General features: G+C 39.0%; 1 protein-coding gene across 1 annotated transcript in view; it reads left to right on the top strand.

Annotated features, from left to right (window-relative positions):
- nrxn2b (neurexin 2b) overlaps positions 1 to 12548 on the top strand; it is a 383071-nt gene that overhangs the window by 328523 nt on the left and 42000 nt on the right. Inside the window, 1 exon segment of the mRNA XM_081353640.1 lies at positions 10933 to 11255. Within this exon segment, the coding sequence (XP_081209766.1) occupies positions 10933 to 11255 (323 nt within the window).

The raw sequence follows: 12548 nt of genomic DNA, 5'->3' as shown, positions 1-12548 counted from the left end.
GAAGAATGGCATCTACGCTAATTTTAGTGTCTTTGTTTATCCCGAGGTTTTCCCGCAGCCTGCCAGATCCAGATCCAGATCTGACGAAGGACCTTCGCCTGGACCGATGACAACGCAGTGCTGAAGTGCCAACTAGTCTCTCCCTATGGAGGATCCCACTACCACTATACAGATAAAGCGTTGTCGGGAAATCAATTCGCGTATCTACCCCGAATTGATAAAATAAAATTCTGTATAAAAAATTATAAGGAAACGCCAGTACTTTGTTTAGGCTTGGTCTGTAGGGAATTACAAACCTGCGTACATATATTCAAACGCACATAACTATAGAACCAATTCTTAATGCGCATGTGAACGCCATCAGCGTTTCTCACAGGTTCGCGTTTAAAGTCTGTGTAGAGAGAATGGTGTCGTCTTAGCGGCCCAAAATTTAATAAATGATCGTTGCGACGGAAGCGAATCAATCAAAACTAACTTTAGCTGGAAAATAACTTTATTAAAGGTCCCATTCCATGGATTATTTTTATTATTTTATCATGTTTCCAGGGGTGCCCTTACAATATTAGTATGTTTTTTAGATAAAAATTTTTTATAATTTAGAAGTAAAAGGCATATTTCCTAGCCTGATTTCATTCCCTGGTTTGAACACCCTGTTTGAAGGGGCGTGTCTGCTGTGAGACTTCAGTGTAAACGCCCTCTGCTGTGATTGGCTGACATGCTTGCATATGAAATATCTGGCATTACATGTAGAACTATCTGGAAAACTTTTACTATTACAGCTATTATACGTTTTTACTATTACAGCTATCGGGATTAACGAATCGTGAGAAGTTTTTTAAGTATTTAGATCTATTTCAATCACATAGAAAATTGCAGTGATGGTGAGCATTGAGCAGATGACAGCCTGTTGATCGCGTGAAAGATCTTATCATTGCAACGCAGTTTCTGCACTCTCACTAATGATTTCACCAATGCAAACATGAGGCATATAAATACAGTAAGAGCTTTGTTGTGCAGTGTAACAGCGTCATTGATTTCATAACGAGTTTTGGCAAGTGTCCATATAAACTCGCGCTGTGTGTCACAGCTTGGCCGATTGGAAAGGGATTGTTCTGTGATCGCTTTCTGTATATTAATCACAGTTTAAGTAAGATTATTTTCATCCTACTAAGAGAAACGATGTGAAGTTGATCGCTACTTCCATATTAAATCACTACTTGTACTTACCGCTTGCTGGAATATAGTTGAAATTGCCCCCTTCGTCAGTATGAAACGCCGAGAGAAGCCTGCTTGATATTATCCCAGGTTAGAAAAACAGTCCGTGGTGAAATGGACAGAGCAAACTAACAACTTCGAATTAAACTTTTGCGGTATCCGATTATAGATAAACATCAACCGTCTGTTCACATTTCGCCATCAATACGCCTGTGTTCCTGTGGGCGGAGTTTAGTCTAAACACGGTTCTGGTGATGTCACTAAAGCAGGATGTAGAGGGGTGTAGTCCAATCCAGGCGTTTTTTGTAGTCAACTTCTGTTAAATAAAATATCTCGCTTGGCATTGAACTTTGAGCGTTATAATTTTACAGATATTATTTATACTCTAACAACAACATTACACACTAACTAAACTTTGAAACATGGAATCGCATGCAACGGGACCTTTAAAGAACCGCTATAAAGCCAAAACAATCTCTGTTACCTTGAATTATACGTTTATCTCTGTAAAGTTGCTTTGAAACGATCTACATTGTTAAAAGCGCTATATAAATGAAGATGACTTGACTTGACTTGACTTTTATGATGGACAGATGTACTTTTATGATGGATAGATGTACTTTTATGATGTATAGATGCACTTTTTTCATGGATAGATGCACTTTTATGATGGATAGATGCACTTGTATGATGAATGCACTTTTATGATGGATAGATGCACTTTTATGATGGACAGATGCACTTTTATGATGAATATATGCACTTTTATGATGGACAGATGCACTTTTATTATGGATAGATGCACTTTTATGATGGATAGATGCACTTTTATGATGGATAGATGTACTTTTATGATGGATAGATACACTTTTATGATGGATGGATAGATGCACTTTTATGATGGACAGATGCACTTTTATGATGAATATATGCACTTTTATGATGGATAGATGCACTTTTATTATGGATAGATGCACTTTTATGATGGATAGATGCACTTTTATGATGGATAGATGTACTTTTATGATGGATAGATACACTTTTATGATGGATGGATAGATGCACTTTTATGATGGACAGATGCACTTTTATGATGAATATATGCACTTTTATGATGGATAGATGCACTTTTATGATGGATAGATGTACTTTTATGATGGATAGATACACTTTTATGATGGATGGATAGATGCACTTTTATGATGGATAGATGCGTCGCGTCTGAACGCGTTGTTGTCTTTGGAGCTCTATCGATTTGATTTATAATTCTTGATTTTACTCTTTAAACTTACTTACAACAAACATTTTCTACTTTTCCTCACTGAGAAGCACTACTGCTCAAACCTCATAGTTACAACGCGGACTGTTGAGCAGACGTGTCTCAAGCCTGTTAGTGATCCAACGCTGGATACTCTTATAGGTTACTCCTGGGGATCACGGCTGAACGCGTCTTCTCAACACTCACTTACAAACATTTTTCACCTATCGTGCGTCTACTCTACACCCGTACCACTTAAAAGACGGATTATATCTAAGACGCTTGTCAGAAATTAGTATTAATTGATAGCATCACTGGTAGTGTCGTTGCTAACTTACTGTCCATCTGTTAAAATGGCGAATATATCAGATGCAAGTAGTCTACCTTTTGGTGCAGGTGAGGACACATTTGAGCTGCACGCGGTGCAGTCTGAGCTGGAAGCTGTTGAGAAACAGATCCACGACCTTTTAGTGAGACAGGCCGAGCTGAGAGACCGGCGTTTGGCTCTTGAAACATCACGCGCTGATGCTCACAAATCAGAGATTAATGTTACTAACCCGCTGACTCCGACCTCGTCTACTCCGTGCGTTACTCGGCATCGGTCCCGAGCGCCAAGGTCGCGATCAGCCATGGTCTCGTTCACTCCGGCTCCAACACGCCACCACGAAGCCTGGATATTTCCGCAGCGGAAGACGCGAGTCAGGTCTAGACCAAGACCCTCTCCGACCCTCCCGGTTTTCGAGTTATCCACACAAAACCGCTTCTCCCCTCTTCGCGAAACAGAACGCGTTGCTGTGATCATCGGCGATTCCATTGTTCGGCACGTCCATGCTACATCAGGTAAAAATAAGGTGCACAGTCACTGCTTTCCTGGTGCTCGTGTTTCTGAAATCGCTGAACGATTCTGAACGATAACGAGCGCGTCGGAACTTTGGTATTGCACGCGGGAGTGAACGACATCAGGCTGCGCCAGACGGAAGTTCTGAAGAAAGACTTCAGGAATCTGATCGATACGGTATGCAGCACATCGCCTGATATAACGATTATTGTGTCAGGACCGCTTCCCACGTACCGTCTAGGACATGACAAGTTTAGTAGATTATTCGCGCTAAATGAATGGTTAACGTCATGGTGCAATGAGCAGAAACTGCTCTTTGTAAATAATTGGAATCTGTTTTGGGAGCGTCCTAGGCTATACCGTGCTGATGGCTTACACCCAAACAGATTCGGATCGGATCTTCTGTCAGATAACATCTCCAAAATGTTAAATACCTTTTGACTAGTAACCAAAAGTCCAAATCATAGTCTCTGCTGCACCAAATTAACTGATATAAATACTAGTGTAGAACATTGCATAGAAACTGTGTCTATTCCTCGTTTAGTGCGATCAAATAATAAATCTACTGCAGGATCAAGGAAAAATCTAATTGTTATTAAAACAGAAAATGTTGCTATTAGTAAACAAAAACCATTTCTAAAGCTAGGTCTTTTAAACATTAGATCACTCACACCTAAGGCAGTTATTGTAAATGAAATAGTCACAGATAATAGCATAGATGTACTTTGCCTTACTGAAACCTGGCTTAAACCAAATGATTATTTCGGTCTAAATGAGTCTACTCCATCAGGATACTCCTATAAGCACGAGCCCCGTCTGATTGGTCGTGGCGGCGGTATTGCAACTATCTATAGAGATATTCTCAATGTTACTCAGAAAACGGGTTATAAGTTTATTTCATTTGAAGTACTTGTACTAAATGTTACACTCTTAGATGATAGAAAAACATCCCTATTATCTCTAGCCTTGGCTACCATATATAGACCGCCTGGGCCTTACGCTGATTTCCAAAAAGAATTTGCAAATTTTCTCTCAGATCTATTGGTCAATGTCGATAAAATATTAATTGTTGGAGATTTTAACATACACGTAGATAATCAAAATGATACGTTAGGGGCTGCGTTTATAGACTTATTAAACTCCTTTGGGGTTAAGCAAAACGTTACCGGACCAACTCATCGTTTTAATCATACACTCGATTTAATTATATCACATGGAACCGATCCAACCGATATAGATATCATTCCGCAAAGTGATGATGTAACTGACCATTACATGGTAACTTGCATATTACGTACCCCGGTAATATATCATGCTGCGCCGCGTTATCGATTAGGCAGAACAATCCTTCCATCCACCATAGATAATTTTTCAAATTGCTTATCGGATCTGTCTCAGCTGCTGCCTGAACCTAAACAAACAGATGAACTAGACGAACTAACCAGCACTATGAGCACCGTTCTCTCTGGAACATTGGATATTGTTGCACCTATTAGACTAAAAAGGTCAGAGAGAAAATTAAAGCACCATGGTACAACAATACTACTCGTGTTCTAAAGAGAGAAACCCGTAATTTAGAGCGTAAATGGAAACAAACTAATTTAGAGGTTTTTAGAATCGCTTGGAAAGACAGTACGTCACGCTATAAAAAGGCCCTAAAAGCGGCCAGGGCTGAGCATCTCCGCAAACTAATAGAAAATAACCAAAACAATCCTAGGTTCTTATTTAACACCGTGGCTAGACTAACAAATAAACAAGCGTCACCTGAACAAAATATTCCGTTACAGTTTAGTAGTAATGATTTCATGAATTTTTTCACTGAGAAAATAGAAAACATCAGATCCACAATTGTAAACGTTCAATCTTCAATCGCGCCTTATAATTCAGCCTCGATTATCACCCTGCAAGAACAATTACAGTGCTTTACAACTATAGAACAAAAAGAGTTAAATAAACTTATCATTTCCTCTAAAACAACAACATGTTTATTAGATCCCATACCAACTAAACTATTGAAAGAAGTTTTACCTATAGTGGAAGAGCCTCTCCTCAATATTATTAACTCGTCTTTATCTTTAGGTCATGTTCCAAGAACATTTAAATTGGCAGTTATAAAACCTCTCATTAAGAAACCACAATTAGACCCAAATAACCTAGCAAATTATAGACCCATTTCAAATCTTCCTTTTATGTCCAAAATATTAGAAAAAGTTGTGTCTGCCCAACTGGGCTCTTTCTTGCAAGAAAATGACACCTATGAAAAGTTTCAGTCTGGGTTCAGGCCGCATCATAGCACTGAAACTGCGCTCGTTAAAATCACAAATGATTTACTCTTAGCTTCTGACCAAGGCTGTATCTCAATACTAGTTTTACTTGATCTTAGTGCTGCGTTCGATACTATAGATCACACAATACTCTTAGATCGGCTACAAAACTATACCGGTGTTCAAGGACAAGCATTAAGCTGGTTCAGATCATACCTATCTGACCGCTACCATTTTGTCTATTTAAACGGAGAAAAATCTATCATAACTCCAGTAAACTATGGAGTGCCGCAGGGATCTGTGTTAGGCCCTCTATTATTCTCAATATATATGCTGCCACTTGGAAATATTATAAGGAAACATGGAATTAGTTTCCATTGTTATGCTGATGACACTCAACTATATATTTCATCACGGCCGGATGAAAACGCTAAATTATCCAAATTGACAGAGTGTGTTAAAGATATAAAAGATTGGATGACGCACAATTTTCTTTTATTAAATCCAGATAAGACAGAGGTAATACTTATCGGTTCAAAAAACCGCCCACAAAACCTCTTACAATACAACTTTAACATAGTAGGGTGTCCTGTTACTTTATCCTCTACAGTAAAAGACCTGGGTGTTATATTAGATTGTAACTTGTCTTTTGAAAATCATATTTCATATGTTACAAAAACAGCCTTTTTTCACCTTAGAAATATTGCTAAATTACGTAACATGCTATCTGTTTCTGATGCAGAAAAGCTAGTTCATGCATTCATGACCTCGAGACTAGATTACTGTAATGCTTTATTAGCTGGTTGTCCTGCATCCTCAATAAACAAGCTACAGTTAGTCCAAAATGCCGCCGCTAGAGTTCTTACTAGATCAAGAAAGTTTGACCATATAACACCAATTTTATCATCACTACATTGGTTACCTATAAAGTTCCGTATTAATTACAAGGTATTGCTACTGACTTATAAAGCCCTAAACGGCTTAGCTCCAGTTTATTTAACGGATCTTCTATCGCCCTATAATCCATCGCGCTCTTTAAGATCACTAAATTCGAGGCTTCTGGTCATACCTAGGATATCCAGATCCACCAAAGGAGGGAGAGCATTTTCACATTTAGCCCCAAAACTCTGGAATAGCCTTCCTGATACTGTTCGTTGCTCAGATTCGCTCTCCCAGTTTAAAACTAGATTAAAGACGCATCTCTTCAGCCAGGCATTCATATAATATTTTAATCTTACAGTTAAATCCGGTCTCTACTTCATAAACGCCAGAGGAGATCTGGCCCCCGACTGAGCCTGGGTTCTCCCAAGGTTTTTTTTTTCTCCATTAGGTCACCTGATGGAGTTTTTCGGTTCCTTGCCACTGTTGCCTTTGGCTTGCTCAGTTGGGGATACTTAAATTGATTAATCGATTCACCAGTGCTATTGATCTGCATTACCAAACGTGGATGTTTTACACCAGAAACAAACACTGATGTACTATTTTATTTAATACTGTGAAGCTGCTTTGATACAATCTGTATTGTGAAAAGCGCTATATAAATAAAGTTGACTTGACTTGACTTGACTAGATGTACTTTTATGATGGATAGATGTATTTTTATGATGGATGGATGCACTTTTATGATGGATAGACGCACTTTTATGATGGATAGATGCACTTTTATCATGGATAGATGCACTTTTATGATGCATGCATGTACTTTTAAGATGGATAGATGTACTTTTATGATGGATAGATGCACTTTTATGATGGATAGATGCACTTTTATCATGGATAGATGCACTTTTATCATGGATAGATGCACTTTTATGCTGCATAGATGCACTTTCATGATGGATAGATGTACTTTTATGATGGATGAATGCACTTTTATCATGGATAGATGCACTTTTATCATGGATAGATGTAATTTTATCATGGATAGATGCACTTTTATGATGGATAGATGCACTTTTATGATGGATAGATGCACTTTTATGATGGATAAATGCACTTTTATCATGGATAGATGTACTTTTATGATGGATAGATGCACTTTTATTATGAATAGATGCACTTTTATCATGGATAGATGTACTTTTATCATGGATAGATGCACTTTTATTATGAATAGATGCACTTTTATCATGGATAGATGTACTTTTATCATGGATAGATGCACTTTTATTATGAATAGATGCACTTTCATCATGGATAGATGTACTTTTATCATGGATAGATGCACTTTTATTATGAATAGATGCACTTTTATTATGAATAGATGCACTTTTATCATGGATAGATGCACTTTTATCATGGATAGATGCACTTTTATCATGGATAGATGTACTTTTATCATGGATAGATGCACTTTTATGATGGACTTAACGTTACCATATAATGGTGTCACTGACCATTATATGGTAACTTGCATATTACGTACTGCTGTAATATGTCATGCGGCGCCGCGTTATCGACCAGGCAGAACAATCCTTCCATCCACCATAGATAATTTCTCAAATTGCTTATCTAATCTGTCTCTGCTGCTCAGTGAACCCAAACAAACAGATGAATTAGAAGAACTAACTAGCACTATGAGCACCATTCTCTCTGGAACACTGGATATTGTTGCACCCATTAGATTAAAAAAGGTCAGAGAGAAAATTAAAGCACCATGGTACAATTAAAGCACCATGGTACAACAATACTACGCGTGTTCTTAAGAGAGAAATCCGTAATTTAGAGCGTAAATGGAAACAAACTAATTGAGAGGTCTTTAGAATCGCGTGGAAAGACAGTATGTCACGTTATAAAAAGGCCCTAAAAGTAGCCAGGGCTGAGCACCTCCGCAAACTAATAGAAAATAACCAAAATAATCCAAGGTTTTTATTTAACACCGTAGCTAGACTAACAAATAAAAAGACATCACCCGAACAAAATATCCCGTTACAGTTTAGTAGTAATGATTTCATGAACTTCTTCACTGAGAAAATAAAAAACATCAGAACCACAATTGTAAACGTTCAATCTTCAATCGCGCCTTATTATTCAGCCTCAATTATCACCCTGCAAGAACAATTACAGTGCTTTACAACTATAGAACAAAAAGAGTTAAATAAACTTATCATTTCATCTAAAGCAACAACATGTTTATTATATCCTATACCAACTAAACTATTGAAAGAAGTGTTACCTGTAGTGGAAGAGCCTCTCATCAATATTATTAGCTCATCTTTATCTTTAGGTCATGTTCCAAGAACATTTAAACTGGCAGCTATAAAACCTCTCATTAAGAAACCACAATTAGATCATAATAATCTAGCAAATTATAGACCCATTTCAAATCTTCCATTTATGTCTAAAATACTAGAAAAAGTTGTGTCCGCTCAACTGGGCTCTTTCTTGCAAGAAAATGACATCTATGAAAAGTTTCGGTCTGGTTTCAGACCGCATCATAGCACTGAAACTGCGCTCGTTAAAATCACAAATGATTTACTTTTAGCTTCTGACCAAGGCTGTATCTCAATACTAGTTTTACTTGATCTTAGTGCTGCGTTCGATACTATAGATCATACAATACTCTTAGATCGACTACAAAATTATAGTGGTGTTCAAGGACAAGCATTAAGCTGGTTCAGATCATACTTATCAGACCGCTACCATTTTGTCTATTTGAATGGAGAAAAATCGATCATAACTTCAGTAAACTATGGAGTGCCGCAGGGATCTGTGTTAGGCCCTCTATTATTCTCAATATATATGCTGCCACTTGGAAATATTATAAGGAAACATGGAATTAGTTTCCATTGTTATGCTGATGACACTCAAATCTATATTTCATCACGGCCGGATGAAAACGCTGAATTATCCAAATTGACAGAGTGTGTTAAAGATATAAAAGATTGGATGACGCGTAATTTTGTTTTATTATATCCAGACAAGACAGAGGTAATACTTATCGGTTCAAAAAACCACCCACAAAACCTCTTACAATACAACTTTAACATAGTAGGATGTCCTGTTACTTTATCCTCTACAGTAAAAGACCTGGGTGTTATACTCGACTGTAACCTGTCTTTTGAAAATCATATTTCATATGTTACAAAAACAGCCTTTTTCCACCTTAGAAACATTGCTAAGTTACGTAATATCCTATCAGTTTCTGATGCAGAAAAGTTAGTTCATGCGTTCATGACCTCGAGACTAGATTACTGTAATGCTTTATTAGCTGGTTGTCCTGCAACCTCAATAAACAAGATACAGTTAGTCCAAAATGCCGCCGCTAGAGTTCTTACTAGATCAAGAAAATATGATCATATATCACTGATTTTATCATCACTGCATTGGTTACCTATAAAGTTCCGTTTTATTTACAAGGTATTGCTACTGACTTATAAAGCCCTAAACGGCTTAGCTCCAGTCTATTTAACGGATCTTCTATCGCCCTATAATCCATCGCGCTCTTTAAGATCAATAAATTCGAGGCTTTTGGTCATACCTAGGATATCCAGATCAACCAAAGGAGGGAGATAATTTTCACATTTAGCTCCAAAACTCTGGAATAGCCTTCCTGATACTGTTCGTTGCTCAGACTCGCTCTCCCAGTTTAAAACTAGATTAAAGATGCATCTTTTCGGCCAGGCATTCATATAATACTTTTAATCTTACAGTTCAAACTACAATCCGGCCTCTAGTTCATAAATGCCAGAGGAAAACTGGCCCCCGACTGAGCCTGGGTTCTCCCAAGGTTTTTTTCTCTCCATTAGGTCACCTGATGGAGTTTTAGGACACCATTAGGTCACTTGATGGAGTTTTAGGACACCATTAGGTCACTTGATGGAGTTTTTCGGTTCCTTGCCACTGTTGCCTTTGGCTTGCTCAGTTGGGGGTATTTTGGGGATATTTAATTTTATTTTATCAATCAATAAATTCCACTAGAAACAAACCTTGTATTATTTTAATTTAATACTGTGAAGCTGCTTTGATACAATCTGTATTGTGAAAAGTGCTATACAAATATACTTGACTTGACTTGACTTGACTTGACTTGACTTGACTTAAACGGCCATTCACTGCCATTATAAAGCTTGGAAGAGCCAGGACATTTTTTTTTTATATAACTCTGATTGTATTCGTCTGAAAGAATAATGTCATATGGGATGGATGACTTGAGGGAGAGTACGTCATGGACTAATTTTCGTTTTTGGGTGAACTATCCCTTTAATATGAAGCATTACGATGAGATGCACATTATATCAGTGACCTGACTGGATAACTGAGCTGTATTTGATGTGAAGTTTTACCGAATCAGAGGTTTGCATCCGTTTCTCCGTCCCGACTCTGATTGCTGTGTTGTGTTTCCTCCGTCTCTGCAGGTCGGCAGCTGACGATCTTCAACAGCCAGGCGTTCATCAAGGTGGGCGGCGGAGAGAAGGGTCGTAACTTCCAGGGTCAGATCTCGGGTCTGTATTATAACGGCCTGCAGGTCCTGAAGCTGGCGGCCGAGGGCGACCCGAACGTTCAGGTGCAGGGGAACCTGCGTCTGGTGGGAGATGTGCCCTCGGTGATGACGACCGACACCACCTCCACCACGCCGCTCGCAGACATGTCCACCACCATCATGGAGACCACCACCACAATGGCCACCACCACCACACGCAAGCAGCGCTCACCCACCATGAGGGACAGCGTCACGCAGGTCAGTGGAAAGCCTGAAGATCCTTCACTTCGTTACCAAACTGGCAATTAAAGGGCTTTTTCTTGGTTCGGTTCCAAGGCAACATCTCACAATAACGATACACAATCCTGTATTTTACCAAAGACATGAACCTATTTGATGGGTTCAATGGGTTTGATGGCTCTCTCCTGAAGAGGTTGCAAAAAGCCTGCGATAAATAACTAAACCCCTGGGTTGTTACGTCTGACCCAGGATCTGGGTAACACAAAAAAATTCCCAAACACTGGGTTGTTATATCTGACCCAGGATCTGGGTAACACAAAAATTACCCAAACACTGGGTTGTGTTACATCTGACCCAGGATCTGGGTAACACAAAAACTACCCAAACACTGGGTTGTTATATCTGACCCAAGATCTGGGTAACACAAAAAACACCCAAACACTGGTTTGTTATGTCTGACCCAGGATCTGGGTAACACAAAAACTACCCAAACACTGGGTTGTTATATCTGACCCAGGATCTGGGTAACACAAAAACTACCTAAACACTGGGTTGTTACATCTGACTCAGGATCTGGGTAACACAAAAAACACCTAAACACTGGGTTGTTATACTGTATCTGACCCAGGATCTGGGTAACACAAAAAAGTACCCAAACACTGGGTTGATACGTCTGACCCAGGATCTGGGTAGCACAAAAACTACCCAAACACTGGGTTGTTAAGTCTGACCCAGGATCTGGGTTACACAAAAACTACCCAAACACTGGGTTGTTACGTCTGACCCAGGATCTGGGTAACACAAAAACTACCCAAACACTGGGTTGTGTTACATCTGACCCAGGATCTGGGTAACACAAAAACTACCCAAACACTGGGTTGTTATATCTGACCCAGGATCTCGGTAACATAAAAAACTACCTAAACACTGGGTTGTTACATCTGACCCAGGATCTCGGTAACATAAAAAACTACCTAAACACTGGGTTGTTACATCTGACCCAGGATCTGGGTAACACAAAAAACTTCCCAAACACTGGGTTGTTACGTCTGACCCAGGATCTGGGTAACACAAAAACTACCCAAACACTGGGTTGTGTTACATCTGACACAGGAGCTGGGAAACACAAAAACTACCCAAACACTGGGTTGTTACGTCTGACCCAGGATCTGGGTAGCACAAAAACTACCCAAACACTGGGTTGTTACATCTGACCCAGGATCTGGGTAACACAAAAAACTTCCCAAACACTGGGTTGTTACGTCTGACCCAGGATCTGGGTAACACAAAAACTACCTAAACACTGGATTG

Source organism: Scardinius erythrophthalmus (genome assembly GCF_964197995.2).
Source record: "Scardinius erythrophthalmus genome assembly, chromosome: 2".
Lineage (NCBI taxonomy): Eukaryota > Metazoa > Chordata > Actinopteri > Cypriniformes > Leuciscidae > Scardinius > Scardinius erythrophthalmus.
This window is presented reverse-complemented; position numbering and strand designations above follow the sequence as displayed.